Consider the following 20158-nt stretch of genomic DNA (forward strand, 5'->3'; position numbering starts at 1 on the left):
AAATATTGGTTGATACCGGTAATGGTGTTGGTCCTTTCAAAAGTTAGCGTGCTATTTTCACAGATCTTATATAAAAATCATGTAGCTATCATTCAGCGTTTAAGCTCTATACTAGGCTGAGTCACAAAACAAATAGAATTGTACCCAAAATTGAATTTTCAAAACGTTATAAAAACTAATTAGCAGTTGTGTAAATGTCGACCTTTTAGATTTTGATCAAATATGATGTTTATTGGCGTCGCGAGGCCAGGAAAACGAGATTAACTTATGTGAGATGTTATCGAAACATTATTTTGTTTTAAGAAACGGATCATTGTGTGTCAGATAATTACCTGAAAAATGCATTTAACTTTTACGACAGGTGTTCTGCGAAGGACTATAAATGTTAAGCATTTATATGGTAATATACTCGTAATTCGAACTACTTGTAAACGACTGTTACGAAAAGCAGCCTAATACATTATGTATAGCTAGAAAGGAAAGATACATTATTAAATATATTTATTACACGGGTTTTCCACGTGGAGTAAAGATAACGTGTAATCGTAATACAGTAAAAAGTGCAGGAAAGTTCAGCGGACTTCGCCCAGACATTGTCCGCTTCGCGGATGCTGTGATGAATGTCGATCGCAAGGTAAACATACGGAGAGATTTTCCAGTAGCCACAGCAAGTAACCGCCTATCTTGGCTCCAATTATTAGCCAAAGGCAAGTGCTCTATATTGGCGGCCGCTAATGGAACTGGAAGTGGAGCTAAACTCTCAGCCGAACAATGAGGAACCAACAGTGTTGGATGGCAATTAGATTTAAATTAGATTTAAATATAAAACGCTACCGCCCGTCGCAAATGAATATCTAACGAGTTTAATTGGAGCGTTAATCACATCGACAGTAGCAGGGAGAGAACGGAGACAAGACAAAACACGAGTAAGTGATGTCTAGAGCGTTAATTAGTCAGAACGCTTATAACAAATATTAACTTAATAACCATCCAGAAGAGCCAGAGAACCGCTCCATGATGTCACGTTGTTGTGATACCACAAGGGAAAGCACATTACGTATACGCACCGCAGCCACTGGCAAGCTGATTACGGCACTGATTGTCCGATTGAATCGCTATCGAGTGACTTAAACGCCTGACCCCAAATTAAATAGCAATGGGAAGTCGAGTAGCGCACTTAATACCTCATCGGGCCGGGTCGCGTATCGCAATCGGCGTCGCCGTCTAAGCCAACAGTTATTAAACAATAATCAAAATACTATAATTAATGATACAGAGCCGCAGCTCACTGACGCCAGCGAAGGCGGAAGGGGGATTGCAGCTAGCGAGCACATAAATCAGAGAACCAAAGCGAAACGATACGAATTCAGGTGGGGTAGTGGCAGGCACTATAATCCTGCTTATCGAAAATTTGTCATTTATTCAGTTATGCGTAATTCTGCTCCTGATAGCCAGCCCCGTTCCAGATATCTCGTTAGCCAACTGTCACTATTTGTTAGCGCCCGCCAATCTCCGTTCTCCGTTCTCTGTTCTAGCTTCTCCATTTTCCATTCTCGATTCCCCATCCAATGCTCCATACCGCCCACCCACTTCGTTGCCCACTCCCGGTGGCTCTTCCGTTCCAGCTGCTGCGAAAGTTCCAACGCGACAGCAGCCACATAATTAGCCTGCATATGAAAACATTTTAGAGGTTTCGAGCCGTGTTCGTTTCGAATCGTTTTGCCAACTTCCGTTCGCTTCTGCTCGGGATCTGGATGAGGGTGGAGTGGGCAGTTCGTGGATGATAAGCCGGGCACATCCTCCGGCCGGGGACTCCTATAAATACCTGTTGCCAATGGCTTTTGGCCAACATTTATTCACGGTCGCGTCCGCTGATTACACAGTCACACAGTCCGCCGAACAATTGCATTGTGACACCGCTTGCGCTTTCCAATACTCAAGCTCGCAGTTGTACCAGGTAAGGGTTTTGAAACGGAACAACACCCCGTAAATCACTTAGACACTTAGATAGTTTAGACGAACAATGAGCTGTCATTTGGAGCAGGTATGGCAAACAAAGCGCTTTCTTAGAACTATTTTATGGGCTCTTTAGTGCCACTAGGTCGTAAAACGTGATTCATAGCTGCATCCTTTGGGTCGGCGCAGGTCGGCCCTAACTAGAAGCTAAGTGCCTTATAATTCTCGTAATTATCGGCTTTACCTTCTTCCGGACCCATGTATCAGCAGCTTGCGTCAGTCCCGCCCAAAAATCATTGAGCTTGATCACTTAACCGAGTTAAAGCCGAGTTTTAGCCAATTAGCATACCAGATTGCCCGTTATTATCTGAGGCCCTTCAGAGATCCAGACCCCTAAATAGGTGCCCAAGCACTTAAGAATTTAATTTAATTACTTAATATTGGTAGTTAGTTCTAAGGTTATTCTACCCCGTCATCGATTATTGTAAATGGAAAAACACCATCTAATTATATATACAAACATTGTAACGCTCACGTGTTTCACTAAACTATTCATTTTTATGGATTCTGTAAAAACTTTAAATAACTGTGTGCGCAGGTATTTTGTTCAGCTACATAAAATTAGAAATCTAAAAGCACACAGAAAATATCCAAAGTGTGGGAAGCACATTCGCTTCAATAAGCTAATAAGTTAATTTCTAATTTTCCCTAACTTTGGGAGGTACTGCAATGTTAGCTTGCCTTTTGGTTTCTTCATTAACAAAAGTACTAAGAGAAGTGAGATAAGTAAATGTATCTTAATGTATCGTAAGCTAAGATATTATTCAGATTCAGCGCTCGATTCACAAAGTATCCTGCATAAACCCACATTGACCTTTCCCAGAACTATGTGCCAAATAATGCGTTGCATCCTGGTTGCCTGTGTGGCCCTCGCTCTCCTTGCCGCCGGCTGCCGGGTAGAGGCGTCCAACTCCAGGCCTCCACGAAAGAACGATGTCAACACCATGGCCGATGCCTACAAGTTCCTGCAGGATCTGGACAGCTACTACGGGGACAGAGCCCGGGTTCGGTTCGGAAAGCGGGGATCGCTGATGGAAATCCTGAGGAATCACGAGATGGACAACTTAAATCTGGGAAAAGGCGCTAACAACGGAGGAGAACTGGTAACCATACAATAACTCGCTTTCGGCGCAAAATTATAGATTTATTCTACAGGTCCGCCCGTTTAATGAGGAGGATATATTCTAAATCCACCCTAGGCGACCATGGCAACGTCACTAACTCATGATTATAGTTATTAGCATACGCACTTTTATTTAACTGTTTTACGGGGCAATAGTTTAATGTGCTGAAAAACAAAAAGTAGTTGCAGCTACAGAATTAAGTATTTACTCTAGTCTTGATGTTGGTTGAATAAATGAATTACCCAATAATCGTCTACGCGATGTCAACACTTAAATAAAGGGTGCAAAGATTAAATGGTGGTTTTTTATTTACCAATATAATGAAAGAGATTCTAAGACCAAGCCCACATATGCAACTCAAGTATACTACAAAGTCGCTCAACCGAAAAACCGAAGATACGATACCCTTGCCTACTTTTGGGCCTATGTCTTATTTGGATAGCCTGGTTTAAGCGAAATTACCTCAGTTAGTACATATTTTAATCCCTGAAGTTACAATGGTAAGTAACCCTCCATGCAAGCGGCAACTGCGGATACAGCAATTAGAAATGGGAAACTATTCTTTACAAGGAGCAGTGCCATTACTACTTACTCAAGGGTAGTATGGAGATCGCCAGCAGGAAGAGTTCGCAGTTGTACTGGATTTTGGAGCCGACCAACATGGCTCCAACGGCGGCTCCACAGCGACACCACATCAGGCTGATGCAGAGGGCCTTGCCGCGCAGATAGGTGGGCACGAACACCAAGAGGGAACCACCGAGCAGTCCAATTATGATGCCGGGAAAGGCGATCAGGAACACGAGCGAGAAGAGTTGCATCGTGTAGTTGGTGACGAAGATAAGCAAAAATCCAAATGTCGAGGAGGCCACCAGGGAGAAGACGAACATCACCTTCTTGTGCACGCAGAAGAGCGATGCCCAGCATAAGTTGTACAGCACTACATAGACGGATCCCAGAATGAAGGAGTCATTGAAGCCTTTAAAGGAGTCACTGCAGACCTATCGAATTATGAGAAAATTCAATTAACATACATACGTCGACTGACTTGGTATCGGAGGTTCCTTAACTTACCACGTCCAAGTCGGATTCAGTTTCTATAAACGGACCAGTTTCGGGAACAAAGAGTATCCGGCAGAGGGTCATGCCCTGCGTGTTTCCCAGCCTCATGTTGCAACGGTTTCGCATGGCAGTAAACCAAATTCCCAGGCCATGTGTCCTGTAAATTTGGTGAATCTACAAATGATAATCCTCCCTAGGCTCAAATCCATACTTACAGCAGCCCTAGGACGAACATAACCAGGCAAACGCACGTGAAATAGCCGACATAGGGCTTCCGAACAAGAGGCATCGCATCATCGAGCATGGAGCGCAAGAAGTTCTGGTGTTCCTTCCGCCTCTTCACCTGAACGAGCTCCTGGTAGGCAAGCAAACGTTTGATTTGATCTTCGCTAAGAGTGCGTCCCGTGTTCTTCCGAGATATCCACTCCATAGTAGCCAAGCCTCTTTTGGTCTCGCCAATCATGAGCAAAAACTTGGGGCTTTCCGGCAAGAGGAGCAATAGCAAAAAGGCGAACACGCCCGGCAGAATGTACACACAGCCCAAAGTGCGCCAAGGTCTAAGTGTCAAGGAGCCCACCAACTCTTCCTCAAACTCTATTAGGCCCGAGCTGAGGAACAGCGTAGCCCACGCCGGGCACGAGATCATGGCAAAGCCAGTAAACATGTACAAGTGCGTTATGGAACGGACCATAATCCGATGCGAACAGAACTCACTTAGGTAGGTGGCTGCCACGAAGCTTGGTCCGGCCACACTGAAGGAAAGCGTAAATTTTTAAGTGCACGCTGTGGTCTTCGGTCTCCGCATGGTACTCACAAAATACACGTGATGAAGCGCATGACAAAGAAGCCGGTGAATGTTACCGTGAACATGGAGGCCAGTGAACACAAGTTGCTTATGGTAATGGTGCGCAAGAGGGTCCAGCGCCGACCTTTCTTGTCAGTGATGTAGCCCCAGAAGTAGGAGGAGCATATAATGCCCATAAAGCCGGCCGCTGTTAGCGAGGCCAACTGCGCCTCATTCATGCGGAGATCGCAGACGGCCGCTGGACCGATGACGCCCATACCCATTGTTTCTTGGATGGTGAGCATCTGCAGGAGACCGAGTGTCAGAGTGGCAAACAGATGGACCCTTCCGAAACCTGTGTGGGTGAGCTATGCTTGTGCAAGACGCTTCTGGGCTTTTGAATATTTACCAATATCTTCCATTACCGAATCAAAGTGCTCCATTTTGGGTGCATTGGGTGTGAGGACTTACAATTTGCGAATTGAATACTGTTTCGTGTGTAATATATTCGTGTTGTGTTTGTTGTTTATTTTGACTAAAATCGCAGGGCCTAGACCAGCTGTATGTTCTCAACCTCCGTAATCAGATCCATGTGCTTGAACTCGTCCGGCTTGCGGGTAAAAGTGTTCAGCAAGCGCAGCTTTCCCTCGTCGGGCTTCAAGTAGAACATCTGCAACTCATTGGCCAGACATTGAGCCTCCTGGGCTGTGAGAACCTTGGTGTCGTATTCGCCGCGCATGAGAATCACTCCCTTGTCTTGGACCTCGGTGTAGTGGACCAGAGTGAGACACTCGGGAGCGTTCTCGTGGTGCACCTGGTACGCCAGAAGCGGTGTGAAATGCACGGTGTTGGCGGCGAATTGCAGCATGACAAACTCGAATCCCTCACTGCGGGGCAGCGGCAGCAAAAAGACAGGGTGCTCCTTGGCGCGCGCCATGAGACTCTCGTACTGAGAAGTGGTTAGAGTGGCGGCCAGGACCTCCTTAGTCTTATGGTACTCCAGCCAGATCTGGGAGACCTCCTCGGCGGTCTTGTCTTCAATCAGTTCCAGTTTCATGATATCAGTGAGCTTCTTGTGGGGCAGTTCAGCCTTCTGCTCAGCCTGCAGCTTTTGCTTGGGATTAAGCAGCTCGGAGTACGACCTGGAATTGGCAGGGGATTAGCCTTGGAGTGCTTCTTCCCCGAAATCTGTACTTACCTGGCCTGGCTCTGGCCATCCTTGATGGGATTCACCACACGCTCCACGCGATCCAGGAACTCCTCAGCCGACGTCTGCTGCATCTTGGCAATCTTACTCGCGTACTTGGAGTAGTAGGGATTGTCCTCCTTCAGCTTCTCGATGGCCTCCTCGGCGCGTCGGGCGGCGGACATGGTGAATGTGCGGTTCGCCGTCAAAGAATTATTCAGGAAAACGCGAAAAAGCAACTTCTTGGCGCATGCCATTTCCTCACCTCGCATCCAAAATTATACAACTAGACAGCTGATTCTGATTGTCAACAGGAAATCGATGTCTATCGATAGTTCGCTCTAGTGATGGCCTTTCTTTCGTTTTCTACATGACATTAAGCGAAGCTCAAAATGAATATCTTACTTTTATTTCTTTATTAATTTCGGTGACAATAATATGTTGAGCTACTGGCCATATTTCGTCTAGGTTGCCATGGTTTTTTAAAATAAATCCAGTTGTTTATTTCAAATTTAAGCCAGTGCAAACACAATCACTGTAGAGTTATTACAATTCTGGCGGGAAAACCCCCAATAGTAGAGAAATTTTAAACATTCCTTGTTTCAAAACAAACAAAAGCAAAGCGCAAGTATGAATCGTCTAGTATGAATCTCAGTATTAGTATAAATCTTTTATTAATCTTTTTTAACTAAAGGCTAACTAGTTATCTACTAGTTATTGGACCTTCTGGGTATAGCAATATGTATTACAAACATTTTTATTTATTTATCAAAATACTCTCTATTTAATCTATATTTATACTCGTTATGTATGTAACAGGCGTTTCCGACCATATAAAGCATATATATTCTTGATCAGAATCAAAAGGCTAGTCGAACTGATGGTCAGTTCGTCTGTCCGTCCGTATGAACGTCGAGATCTCAGAAACTATAAAAGCTAGAGATATAGAGATTCCAGAGATATAGACACAACGCACTCCTACGCCCACAAGCTGCCCAAATCTGTCACGCCAACAAATTTGTAAGTTATTTTTAATTTAATTTTTTTTCTTCAATTTGTACCTATATTCCAGATAATGTGAAAATTTCTCGTTTGCACTTTCACTAGCTGAGTAACGGGTATCTAATAGTCGACTATAGCATTCTCTCTTGTTTTTCTTTTATTTTCAATGCGAAACGACACTAATAATTGCACTGGAATGGAATGGAATATACTTAAAACATTTTTTGAAATAGGTAACCACTTTACCTTCTTTTGGGAGCCATTACCCACCCAACCATAAACTAAAATTTAAAACCAAATGCGTAATTAAGTTCTATAATATTATTCGTAACTACAAGCCCTGAGTCTTCAGTTCATCGATCGGCTGAAAATTTTGTATAAATATCCGCAGCGAATTCAAGGTGATTTACATTATAGCTTTGTTAGAAACGAAAGCAACGTTTAGCTCTATCAGACAGAATCTTTGCGCCAGTTTAAGCGTAAACCATAGTTCTGGACTTTACTAAGCGAAATGGATACGGATATTCAGAGATGCTTCCGTAGCAAAACGGTGTTCCTAACTGGAGCCACTGGCTTTTTGGGAAAAGTCGTTATTGAAAAACTTCTTCGGACCACTGAGGTGAAACGCATCTATGCGTTGATCAGACCGAAGCGCGGAATTGCTATTAAGGATCGGATTACCACTTGGTCAAAAGACGCGGTAAGTAGGAGAGGGAAAACCCAAAAGAAGCACTCACTCAAAAGGTTTTGAAAAGGTATTTGAACTGCTGCTCAAGTCCAAGCCGGAGGCCCTTCAAAGAGTGTGTGCCATCGCAGGGGATTGCCTCGAGTTCGATTTGGGAATCAGCGATGATGATCGAAGGCTTCTGGCCGCCGAGGTGCAGATTGTCATCCATGGAGCAGCCACCGTGCGATTCAACAAGCCGCTTCACGTTGCCCTCGCCATCAACACAAGGGCCACAAAACTGATGATTCAACTGGCCAAGGAAATGAGCCAGCTGCAGGCCTTTGTGCACATCTCCACCGCCTTTTCCAACTGCGTTATTTACAACGTCAAGGAAAATTTCTACCCCGAGCACCTCAAGTACAGCTCCGACAAGGTGCTGTCCATGGCAGAGCTGATGGGCGACGAGCTCCTGGACAACATGGAGCAAGAGCTCCTTGGCTCGTTTCCCAACACGTACACCTACACCAAAGCCCTGGCCGAGGATGTGATCCTGAAGGAAGCGGGTGGCTTGCCACTCTGCATCTTTCGACCGGCAGTCAGTAAGTGATCTTTCTTACACACCCAGTCTCCAACTAATCCGCGTTGAGATATTTTCCCAACCCAGTTATCGCGGCGCACAAGGAACCCATTTCCGGCTGGATTGACAACATGTACGGACCTATGGCCATTCTGTACGGGGTGGCGCGTGGGATACTGCGCATTGCCACCTTCGATTACCATGCTAAGTCAAGTCTGGTGCCCGTGGACTACTGTGCCAATTTGACCATGGCCTGCGCCTGGAAAACTATCGAAGAAGGCAGCAGCATGGAATCGCAGGAGACTCCTGCTATCTACCAACTGGCGCCCACCGATGAGAACCCCATCACCCACGGGGAGTTCATTCAACACGCCTACAAAGGACGCACCAACTGCCCGCTGACCAAAATGGTATGGTATCCTTTCATTCACTGCATCACAGTGCCGTGGCTCTTCCCCCTGGCAGCTTTCTTCTATCACACACTGCCAGCCTACTTTTTCGATCTGGGGCTCTGGCTGAGTGGCCGGAAACCCAGATTGGTGAAGACTTACCAGCAGATCCACGAGAATCTGCACGTCTTGGCCCCTTTTTCCTGCAAGAGCTGGCACTTTGACATGCGGAATACGGATCGCTTGCGGCAGCTCATGTCGGAGGAGGATCGAAGGATATACTACTTCGATATGGTCGGTCTCAACTGGAAGGAATACTTCCTCGATGCTCTTGGGGGCATTAGGCAGTATTTGGGAAAAGAGGCACCCACTCCAGAGTCCATTGCACAAGGCAGGAAGGTCATTAAGCGGTAATTTCCATTGTCTGTCCTGTTTCCCACAAAGCACACTACATGTATTTCAATTTAGCTTGAAGCTGCTTCATCACATCCTGCTTGGTGTCCTCTGTCTTGTGGCCCTACTAGCAGCTTGGTTGGTGTTAAGGATCCTAGTGTAATTCAGAATACGACGACTCGCGTAATTACTTCATGGAATAAATATATTCAACCCATAGAAAGTAGCGTATGCCATGTCTTTTACTTTGATTACGTCAATGGCTGCTTTGGCGATTTCCCCTTGAAAGTCATTCCAAAAAGGTATATCGTATATATAAAGAATAATTAAGGTCGCTTGTTTTTCCATTGCAACTCAAAAGTGTTCTATTAAACCTTCTCGAAATAAATCGGCTATAAATGGATACTCGAAATGATATAACAATACGTGTGGTTCCTATCTATATAGTATATACCAGTAAATTTATGCAATTGTGGAACGACTGATCGGGGACTTCTTACGCATGCACATAAAATATTTATACATCCGTAAATTGAAAGTCATCGCATGCACTTTATATTTCACTATTCATTTTCCATTCATATACTCATTTGAATTTCGCGTAAGAGATGACAGTCGATACTTAATTTCAAATCATCTTGAGAATTATAAATTCAATTTTTTTCTTCATATATTCAACTGGGCCTCATAGCGAAGTGACTTTTTTTGCTACACAAATAATTACTTAGACCAATAAAATAAACTGTCGCAGCAGTTGAAGCACGAGCTCCTCCCTAAACGGGAGTCCATCGGGTATCTTGAATATACTGAACTCGACCTTTGTTGGGTGTAACTTATAGATTCCCAAATAAATAGAAGTGCTAGTTTGGAATCACTTTTCAGTTCACTGGCTCGCAAAGCGCTCAACTACCTTACTCGGAGCAAAATGGATAGTGAGATACAAGGATTCTTTAAAAACAAGACCGTTTTCCTTACGGGTGGCACCGGATTTCTGGGAAAAGGTACCCCACTCATGGAATATTATGGAGTATGGAGTAGCTTATGGAGTATGCTTTTCAGTGATCACTGAGAAACTGCTGAGGACCACGGAAGTCACTCGGATTTACACCTTAATTAGAGCTAAGCGGGAAGTGCCCATCCAAGACCGAATCACGGCCTGGGCGAAGGATCCGGTAAGTGATCTTCAGTGCTAGAGCGGCAGATGTGTCCTGACCACTTGTGTTTCGAAGGTGTTTGAGGTGCTCCTGAGGGCAAAGCCAGATGCCATGCAGCGGATTTGTCCCATCGCGGGGGACTGCCTGGATCCGGATCTGGGTATTAGCCAATCGGATCGGAGGATCCTGACCGCCGAGGTGCAGGTTGTGATCCATGGAGCCGCCACCGTGCGATTCAACGAGGCTTTACACCTGTCCCTGGTTATCAATGTGCGGGCCACTCGTCTGATGCTTCAGCTGGCCAAGCAGATGACCCAGCTGGTGTCCTACGTCCATGTCTCCACCGCCTACTCGAACTGCGTGGTACATGACATCGCAGAGCGCTTCTATCCAGAGCACTTGAATTGCAGTTCGGATAAGATCCTGGCCGTGGGTGAACTGGTGAGCAATCAATTACTGGACGCGATGGAACCGAGCCTTGTTGGCTCCTTCCCCAACACGTACACCTACACCAAAGCCCTGGCTGAGGATGTGATCCTGCGGGAGGCGGGCAACCTGCCCCTGTGCATCTTCCGCCCGGCGATCAGTAAGTGCAACAGATTGGGAGTAACCGTCAAAAGCTACAACTTCAATATTCCCAGTAATGTCCACTTACAAGGAGCCCCTGGTTGGCTGGATAGACAACCTATTCGGACCAATGGCCCTCTGCTTCGGCGCAGCGCGCGGTATAATGCGGATCACCACGGTGGATCCCAATGCCAAGATCAGCCTGGTTCCCGCTGACTTCTGCGTAAATGTGGCATTGGCTAGTGCCTGGAAAACGGCGGAGAAATCCGTACTGAATGGAAAGGTCAAGGAGCCTCCCATTTACGCGTTTGCGCCCAGCGAGAACAACCTGCTGACCTACGGAAGGTTTATCAAATCATCTCTTATGTATCGGGACATCATACCACTGACCAAGATGCTATGGTATCCCTTTGTCCTCTGCATCTCCAGCACATCCCTATTTCAAATAGCCGCCTTCTTCTTACACACTCTCCCCGGCTACTTCTTCGATATGTTGCTGCGTCTCAAGGGCCGGAAGCCCATTCTCGTGGATCTGTATCGGAAGATTCACAAGAACATCGCCGTCCTGGGTCCGTTCTCCAGCACCACCTGGAACTTTGACATGACCAACACACAGGAGCTAAGGGAATCGATGTCCAAGCAGGACCGCAACCTGTACGACTTCGACATGGCCCAGTTGGATTGGGCTGACTACTTCAAGTCCGCCATGTACGGAATGCGCCTCTATATTGGAAATGAGAAACTCACTGCGGAGTCCATTGCCAAGGGCCTGAAGCTCAGGATGCGGTGAGTTTCATAATGATACCTTTAGTTCGCCTTAATTCACAAGTTTAATTTTCGCAGCCTTAAGGTCCTTCACTATGCATTCGCATCCTCGCTGGTTTCCGCTGCTGCTTACGCCCTGTGGTCGCTGGCGAAACTTGTGGTTTAATTCCGAAGAGGGGCTATTCAAAATTTAAAACCCATTGACTTTAGCACCTTCAACAGGCAGAACTTTAGGGATCAACTTTTGTGATCAACAATGCGTTGCAATCGACTATGTCTAACTTTCCAATTTCGCCCAACAGCAAAATTTTTTACATTTTAAATTTATTTATTGCAATACTTGCAATAAAAGTGTAGGGCTGAGATGCTATCGACTTATTCGTCACCTATTCATCATCACTCGATATGAGAAAACGATCACAGCTTATTTGTAAAACTTCGTAAATATTACCTTTAAGTAAGATACCTAATGTAAGATACCTTGATAAAACATTTGGTTTAGGACAAAAGAATATTTTCCAAGTTCTACAGCTTACATTTTAATTAAATGCCTAAAACATACTTTAAAATGCAGTAACCTTAAACGAATTTCGCAATTTGTAATCTTTCCTGGTATTTTATAAGGTTTGGTTTGGTCGAAACTAATTTATGCATCACAGACATCTTTTTATAAGCATCTATTTAAACCAGTCTTTAGTCTAGTTATACCCGTTACTCGTAGAGTAGCACAAATTTATTTCCAAATGTTGCCACGCCCACTCTAACGCCCACAAACCGCGCAAAACTGCCACACCCACACTTTTGAAATTCCTTTGACCCCCTTTTTATACGTTTTTGAAGGAAGTACTAGCTTCACTCTAAATGCGGCAGTTTTGCTGTTGACGTCGCCATTCAACCAGAAGTGCGCTAAACGATAAAATATAATCATTATTTTCAAAATAAAATTGCACTCTTTGCAAGCGTTGTTCAGAGGTGAGTCCAATTAAGATGAATTGTCAAACCAAACTGAGAATAAATCACTTTACAGCAGTGAAATCGGTCGCCATCTCGAAGAGTAATGCTAACTTTTTGTGTAAAAAGCTTTGTAAAAAGCTATATTGTGTAAAAAGCTTCTAAAAAAGTTAAAAAATAAATAAAATATAAAATTACAAAGCGCGAAATGTATTTGACACATGTTAGTAATATTGCGGCACAATCGCTACTACAGAAACAGCAATTTCGACATGATAATGGGCTGTGGCATTAAATTGGATTTCAGTACTTTGCAGTAGTTGTGATTCATTTTCAATATCCATGGGCTCGGGCTCAATTTGTAGTTCATAATCGACATCTACGTTCATGGGCTCGGGCTCGGCTTGTGAATCACAATCGTCATCTATGTTCATGGGCTCGGACTCGATTTGTAGATCAACAAACTCGACATCTACATTCATGGGCTCGTAGATTTGTAGATCAAAATCGACATCTACATTCATGGGCTCGGGCTCGATTTGTAGATCACAACCGTCATCTACATTCTTGGGCTCGGGCTCGATTTGTAGGTCACAACCGTCATCTACATTCATGGGCTCGGGCTCGATTTGTAGATCACAACCGTCATCTACATTCATGGGCTCGGGCTCGATTTGTAGATCACAACCGTCATCTACATTCATGGGCTCGGGCTCGATTTGTAGATCAAAATCGACATCTACATTCATGGGCTCGGGCTCGATTTGTAGATCACAACCGTCATCTACATTCATGGGCTCGGGCTCGATTTGTAGATCACAACCGTCATCTACATTCATGGGCTCGGGCTCGATTTGTAGATCAAAATCGACATCTACATTCATGGGCTCGGGCTCGATTTGTAGATCACAACCGTCATCTACATTCATGGGCTCGGGCTCGATTTGTAGATCAAAATCGACATCTACATTCATGGGCTCGGGCTCGATTTGTAGATCACAACCGTCATCTACATTCATGGGCTCAAACACCATTTGATCAAAGGCGTCATCGACAACAATGGGTTCTAAAACAAGTTTGACTTTTCTAGAAGATCGCTTATTAAGTCGTTTCGTTGACAGTAAGCTTGCGAGCTTTGTTGAGCTTTTTCGCAGGCGAGTTTTCGCATTCATCATCATCATATTTTGCTTTCAATATTTCTTTCTAGTACTATATATACAGTTTAGTTTTTATAAGAATCCAAATGTCTGGATTTGCGCTCAACGAATTTGCGTTCAAACCTTAGTTGTACTATATTTACAGTTTTTGTATGAATCCAAATGTCTGGACTTGGATTTGCGCTCAACGAATTTGCGTTTGCGAATTGCAAACTTTAGTTGTACTATATTTACAGTTTTTGTAAGAATCAAAATGTCTGGGAATTCGGATTTGCGCTCAACGAATTCGCGTTCAATCTTTCGTTGTACTCTTATATATAGTTAATATAAAAACAATCTAGGGGTCTGCGAGTTCCACCAACCACCACAAAACACCCAAGACCGGCCGGCCGGGCCAGTCGCAACCCGGGCCCGGGCCCGGGTACGGTCTCGTTCTCCACCCGCGGGCCCCCCTCCGCATTAAAAAAAAGCGCCTATTTAAGCGTCCAGCCCCCGAACAAGCACTTGAGAATTATAGTCATTTCCAGTTTGTAGTCTGATCGTAGTATGCAGACGCATACTTGCATCCGGCTTAAGTAGGCAACTTTACACAGATCGAGCGTCCCTTGTTGTGAATCAGCTGTGTAAAGTGTAGCTTAATTAGAAAGTGTAATAGGCCATAGGGTGTGGGTTCTCGAATCCCACAAAGAACACGAACTTATTTTTTTCAACAGCCCAATTAAGCCCTTATAAAAATATGAAGCTTTTCATTATTATATTAAATCGTCAGCTTATCCATCTTCACCTCGTTTTTGCACTTTAAATAGTATAAACTACAGTTGGCCACGTCCGTATGAACGCCTCGATCTCAGGAACTACAAATGCTAGAATTTTGAGATTAGGCATGCAACTTCCAGAGACATAGACGCAATACAAGTTTATTTCCAAATGTTGCCACGCCCACTCTAACGCCCACAAACAGAACAAAACTGTCACCCCCACACTTTTAAAAAAATCTTGTTTTCTTATCCGATACAATTATATAGTGCACGCTCCAGGTTCCATGCGCAAAAATGTCCGAATTAAGTTTTTTTTACTCTCCGTAGCAGTTTTTTAAGGTGTAAATTATTTGTTAAAACGGAAAAAGATTGCAACAAATAAATAATACAATATACAGATATTACGCAGGCCGTAGACGTAAACAAATATATATTTTTTTAATATTGGAATATACATACATTGTATAAAGCTAAAGCATTTGTTCTCGTAGGATATACAACGATTTCTGTAAGTGCATAAATCTAATAATAATATATATAATAATATATTAGAGCAAACGCATCTAGATTAATACCAACCCGATTCTGTAATTTATTGGATATTTGTATAACAAAAAGCTGTCCCCTCTTTTATTTTATTAAACTTTATTGTTAACGTTTGAGTTTAGTAACAAGAACAAGAACTCAAAATACTTTCTAAAGTTTCCAATTGTTCTGCAATAGTGCCTAAAATAAACCAGCAAATATTGATGACGGTGCAGATATCAAATGTTTCGGCGCCTGTTAAGAACCGAGGAATGCAATCCGACCGCAGCTGTGACTATTCATTAGGTGTTTTAGGTCAGCTTGGCATAATTAAGCATACGATTGGCCGGGTCACAGTACAAGAGGCACTTCGTCTACCGGCCCACCATACATATATAAAAAGCGCGACCATTCCCAATTGATTTCCTAGTAAATTGTGAATTTCAACTCGCAAGCATCGCATCGGTAGAATTCGTCAGAATAGCGCCGAACATTATCGTACCCAGAACGGAAATGGACGACGGCATTCAAGGATTTTATAAGGACAAGGTGGTGTTCCTCACAGGCGCCACCGGGTTTCTGGGAAAAGGTATAATCCGAGGGAGGGACCCAGGAAATCTGGTTACATTTCATCTCCATTCTCACAGTAATAATTGAGAAGCTCTTGCGAACGACGGAAGTGAAACGCATTTACTCTATGATCAGGTCCAAAAATGGTAAGGACATGCAGGAACGTCTCGCCACTTGGAAGAAGGACCCAGTAAGTCACAAGTGCCAGCAAGGGGGAGCCCTTCTTAGGATTTACTTTCACTCTTCAAGCTTTTTGAAGTCCTGCTGAAGCTAAAGCCGGATGCACTGAAGCGAATCTCCGTCATCGCGGGCGACTGCGCGGACCCTGACCTGGGCATTAGTGGGTCAGATCGCAAACTTCTGGTTTCTGAGGTGCAGATTGTCATCCATGGAGCAGCCACGGTGCGCTTCAATGAGCCACTTCATGTGGCCCTGGCCATCAATACACGTGCCACGAGACTGATGCTCCAGTTGGCCAAGCAGATGAAGCACCTGGAGGCCTATTTGCACATCTCAACGGCGTTCTCCAACTGCGTTATTTTCCGCATCAAGGAGCAATTCTATCCCGAACACCTGACCTGCGGCTCGGACGCAGTTCTGGCCATGAGTGAGCTACTGAGTGAGCAAATGATGGACAAGCTGGCACCCACGCTAGTTGGAGACTTTCCCAACACCTACGCCTACACCAAAGCCCTGGCAGAGGATGTGATCCTCCGGGAGTCCGGCGACCTTCCCCTGAGTGTCTTCCGACCATCAATCAGTGAGTATTGAAAGTGGTGAAAAGGCTAGGTGTCCTCATATACATTTATACATGCTTTCACAATCCAAGTAATCGCCACCTATGAAGAGCCTGTTTCCGGTTGGATGGACAATCTCTACGGACCCATCGCTTTCGTTTACGGCGCGAGCCATGGCGTCCTCCGCCTGACCACTTACAAACCAGATGGTTATTCCTCCTTGGTGCCCGTGGACTACTGTGCGAATGCGGCTTTGGCCAGTATATGGCAGACATCCAAAGAGAAATCACAACGAGATACCACATCCCAGCCCGCCATCTACACCTTAGTACCCAGTGAAAACAATCTACTAGCCAACCCGGACTTCATCGACCACATACTCAGCGTCCGCGAAGATTTTCCATTGACCAAGATGATATGGTACCCGTTCGTACACAGCATTTCCAACCCGCGACTTTTCCGTCTAGTCGCCTTCTTCTATCATACTTTACCTGGCTATTTCTTTGATCTAGCCCTGAGACTCACGGGAAGAAAGCCCCGTCTGGTGAAGCTGTACAGAAGTATACATGTGAACATTGCGATGCTAGAGTACTTTTTGCATAACAGTTGGCACTTTGAGACGAAGAGCATAGATCGGCTGAAAGTGTTGATGTCTGCGGAGGATCGGCGAATATACAACTTCGATATGGAGGCTTTGGACTGGAAAAATTACTTTCGGAAGGCCCTCTTCGGCATGCGACTTTACCTGGCCAATGAACCTCCAACAAAGGAATCTGTCGAACAGGGTCGGCGACTCTTGCACCGGTAGGTTCTTGTGGATATACATATGTCGTACATTCGCATAAATTTCATTTTATTGATTATTAGATTGAAGTTCCTGCACTACAGCTTTGTGACCCTACTGTGCGCCTTAGCTGCCTTCTTGGTGTGGACCCTTGTCAGGTTGTTCATTTAGAACCGGAACATTAGAACTAAGAAAAACTCTGGGTGTTCATTGAATAGACTGTAGTTTATAGTTTCAAGCAATAAAATAACAATTGAAATTAAGCAAATAGATCGAATTTGAATCCTCCAATCGGAGGATCCACACTCGGCATCAAATTTTCATATATTTTAAGCTTAGGATATCAGTTGCATAGGTATGTGCAGATAGTTTGGTTAGAATTTAATATTGGCGGCTAAGTATTTTGCAGAATAATGAATACCTACGTATTGTTAATTTTTAGTCTTCGCCGATTCCCGTATGTTGAATTTGGGAACACGGTCCTTTCGGGCCAGTATTTTGTTCGAGTTATCCTCGATGTTGATGGCGCTGATGATCAGGTTGACCCGGCGTTCAATAACGCCAATGAAAAGCTTCACATTGTGGACTGTCAGAAAGGTTTTGGTACTGAGCACATTCAGGATGGGAGCATCGTCGCAGGCCAATTGTCTATGGGGAAAATGCAGTTTGCTAGTTATTCAATAGCAAAGAAATATTCCCTCGGATTGCACCTGAATATATCCTCGATGCCCTTGAGGAGCTGTTCTAATCTGATGCTCAGGGTTCGCTTCTTTTCTCTGGTCTCCTCCGCCAGCTGCTCGATCCGCTCCTTTTCGGCATTCAGATAGTCGAGTGCCTCGGTCTTGAGCTTCAGCTCCTTCTCGGTCTGCTCCGACTTCTGCCGTTCTGTTGGGATATGATAAAATATGTATTATATGGAAGTCATATGGCCAGAAAGCATCAACACACCTATTTCATCCTGAAGCTCCTGAGTGGAATCGTTGAGTACTTCCACCTCGTGGCTCAGCTCGTTCACATAGTTGAAGAGGGCAAAGTTCTCGTCCTCCTGCCGCTTGAACTGGGCCACCAGGCGGTCCGCGTCCTCCTCGCCGTAGAGCAACTTGATCTTCTCGATGATCTCCTTGTACTCCAGAAGCTGCCTCTCGTAGGTCTCCTTCTGGTTCTGCTTTTTGTCCATTTCGCGCTGCTCCAGCTCCGGATTCAGTCGCTTTTGTCCCTTGATGTCGAAGAACTTTTGCAATTTGGCGTCGTGCTCCAGGCGCCGCTGCATCTCGCGCATCTCCTGGATGTGCATCACCTTGTCGTTCTCGTTGCGATCCTTCAGGACGGTCAGCTTATTGCACAGCTCCTCTCGCTGGTCGAAGGCCAGGGTCGACTGGTCTATGAGGTCCATGATGAACTTCTTGCCCTCGTTGAACTGGGTCACCATGGACTGCCACATGTCATTGAAGTTTGCCCTGTTGGTGGAGTCGGAACTATTAGCTCAATTCGGCAAATATAACAAGATAGAATGCTATAGTCGAGTTCACCGACTATCAGATACCCGTTACTCAGTTAGTCGAAGTGCAAACGAGAAATTTCAAAATAAAAAACTTACAAATATTTTAAAAGTGTGGGCGTGAGAGTTTTGTGGGCGTGGCAACATATGGAAACAAACTTGCGCTGCGTCTATGTCTCTGGAAGCTGCATGCTTAATCTGCACATTCTAGCTTTTGTAGTTCCAAACGGGTATAATTACAAAAAAAATACAAAAATACATTGAATACAAATTTTTTTGGAGTATTGCGCCACAGACATGTTGAGATATGCCACATAATCCGATTAAGATAAGTTGAGTTATGGAGTTAAGAGCTTTAGCCTTGGGACATTTCATAATTTTTTTTAATTTCTACAACCACATCAAAAAAATTACAAAAAAATTTAAAAAAAATGAATTCCTAAATTTAAATGCAGATTTTTGGAGAATTGCGCCAGAAACATTTAGAGTTAAGCCATTTCTTTTTATGGTCGGAAACGCTTTCTTCTGCCTGTTACATACTTTTCAACTAATCTAGTATACTAGTATCTAGTATACTTTTACTCTACGAGTAACGGGTCCATTAGGTAACAAAGCTTATTAATATGGCGAACACCTAGTTGTCCTTCAATAATCCTATTAAATTGCGTATATTTTTATCTTAGTGAGAAACGCTCACCGATCCTGCAACATGTGGTTTATGGCGTCCCTCATCTTGCTGTTCTCCGTGAGCACATCGCTGCACTTCTTGTTGACGACATCCAGGCGGTTCTCCAACTTGACCACGCTCTTCTGGACCTTGCAGATGGTGTCTTTGTAGCAGTTGTCGGGCACTTCGTTGCGCCGCAGGGCATCAATCTCCTTTTCCATTTTCCGGATGTGGCCCTCCAGCTCCCAGAGATTGGTCCGCTCATTCTGGAGCACCCTCTGCAGATCCGCCTGCTGTTCCTGCAAAGTGCCCAGGTGCTTCTCTCTCTGAAATCGTTGTAAATCCTTATAGGTGGCTGCCTAGTCCATGAAATATGTACTTACATTGGTGTTCTTTCGCGCATGAGTTCCTCCTTCTAGAGTTTTGATTTCCTCCTTCAGCTTCTGGTGCTCCACTTGCAGCACATTGATCATGTGATTCTGCTTCTTCAGACGCTTGGCCTTCTCCTCGAGGAGACCCCGAAGGTCCAGCTGGAGACCTCGATGTTGGCGCTGCAGCCTTTGCAGCTCGGCAGTGGCCAATTGATCCAGCTCGCTTTGGTCAGCCATCGTGATTGGCTTGCTGAATTTGGCCTATGTAGTTGTAATCTCAAAACTATGTTTGATTTCAATGGTAAACAAGTTTTGCTGGTGGCAAGTTGCTTAGTAACGGCGTGGTGAATCGAGGACTTTTACCATCAAAATAGCCAGTAAGCTTAATCGGAATAGAACCAAAGCGGTACATAGCTTCTTCAAATTGTAGGTTTGATCTTTAAAAAAGAATAGATGT

At 44.5% G+C, this 20158-nt stretch overlaps 7 protein-coding genes across 7 annotated transcripts; 4 read left to right on the plus strand and 3 right to left on the minus strand.

The window, feature by feature from the left end:
- The first annotated feature begins 1526 nt into the window (after positions 1–1526).
- On the plus strand, positions 1527–3386 carry LOC6552536 (neuropeptide F). Its single transcript, XM_001979814.3, has 3 exons — positions 1527–1957; positions 2840–3119; positions 3172–3386. Exons 2-3 carry the CDS (start codon positions 2844–2846, stop codon positions 3202–3204), a joined length of 309 nt encoding a protein of 102 aa, XP_001979850.1. The 5' UTR covers positions 1527–1957; positions 2840–2843; the 3' UTR covers positions 3205–3386.
- A 101-nt stretch (positions 3387–3487) lies between these two features.
- Positions 3488–5430, minus strand: LOC6552535 (synaptic vesicle glycoprotein 2A). The gene is made up of 6 exons (XM_001979813.3): positions 5393–5430; positions 5014–5338; positions 4415–4951; positions 4212–4356; positions 3733–4138; positions 3488–3667 (listed from the first exon to the last, which is right to left on the minus strand). The coding sequence occupies exons 1-6, from the start codon at positions 5424–5426 to the stop codon at positions 3633–3635; spliced, it is 1482 nt and encodes a 493-aa protein (XP_001979849.2). The 5' UTR covers positions 5427–5430; the 3' UTR covers positions 3488–3632.
- Positions 5431–5477: 47 nt separating this feature from the next.
- LOC6552534 (ATP synthase mitochondrial F1 complex assembly factor 1) lies at positions 5478–6486 on the minus strand. The gene is made up of 2 exons (XM_001979812.3): positions 6182–6486; positions 5478–6125 (listed from the first exon to the last, which is right to left on the minus strand). Exons 1-2 carry the CDS (start codon positions 6439–6441, stop codon positions 5534–5536), a joined length of 852 nt encoding a protein of 283 aa, XP_001979848.2. The 5' UTR covers positions 6442–6486; the 3' UTR covers positions 5478–5533.
- Positions 6487–7577: 1091 nt separating this feature from the next.
- LOC6552533 (fatty acyl-CoA reductase wat) lies at positions 7578–9428 on the plus strand. The gene is made up of 4 exons (XM_001979811.3): positions 7578–7871; positions 7927–8437; positions 8503–9214; positions 9273–9428. The coding sequence occupies exons 1-4, from the start codon at positions 7683–7685 to the stop codon at positions 9358–9360; spliced, it is 1500 nt and encodes a 499-aa protein (XP_001979847.1). The 5' UTR covers positions 7578–7682; the 3' UTR covers positions 9361–9428.
- A 653-nt stretch (positions 9429–10081) lies between these two features.
- Positions 10082–12271, plus strand: LOC6552532 (fatty acyl-CoA reductase wat). Its single transcript, XM_001979810.3, has 5 exons — positions 10082–10198; positions 10257–10369; positions 10427–10937; positions 10993–11704; positions 11762–12271. Exons 1-5 carry the CDS (start codon positions 10123–10125, stop codon positions 11847–11849), a joined length of 1500 nt encoding a protein of 499 aa, XP_001979846.1. The 5' UTR covers positions 10082–10122; the 3' UTR covers positions 11850–12271.
- A 3241-nt stretch (positions 12272–15512) lies between these two features.
- On the plus strand, positions 15513–17428 carry LOC6552530 (fatty acyl-CoA reductase wat). The gene is made up of 5 exons (XM_001979808.2): positions 15513–15663; positions 15722–15834; positions 15894–16404; positions 16474–17185; positions 17249–17428. The coding sequence occupies exons 1-5, from the start codon at positions 15588–15590 to the stop codon at positions 17334–17336; spliced, it is 1500 nt and encodes a 499-aa protein (XP_001979844.1). The 5' UTR covers positions 15513–15587; the 3' UTR covers positions 17337–17428.
- Positions 17375–20068, minus strand: LOC6552494 (coiled-coil domain-containing protein 63). The gene is made up of 5 exons (XM_001979807.3): positions 19714–20068; positions 19361–19656; positions 18114–18622; positions 17876–18050; positions 17375–17813 (listed from the first exon to the last, which is right to left on the minus strand). The coding sequence occupies exons 1-5, from the start codon at positions 19936–19938 to the stop codon at positions 17597–17599; spliced, it is 1422 nt and encodes a 473-aa protein (XP_001979843.1). The 5' UTR covers positions 19939–20068; the 3' UTR covers positions 17375–17596.
- Between the last annotated feature and the right edge of the window lie 90 nt (positions 20069–20158).

The sequence above is a fragment of the Drosophila erecta genome, unplaced genomic scaffold (genome assembly GCF_003286155.1).
Source record: "Drosophila erecta strain 14021-0224.00,06,07 unplaced genomic scaffold, DereRS2 tig00000000-arrow-pilon, whole genome shotgun sequence".
Lineage (NCBI taxonomy): Eukaryota > Metazoa > Arthropoda > Insecta > Diptera > Drosophilidae > Drosophila > Drosophila erecta.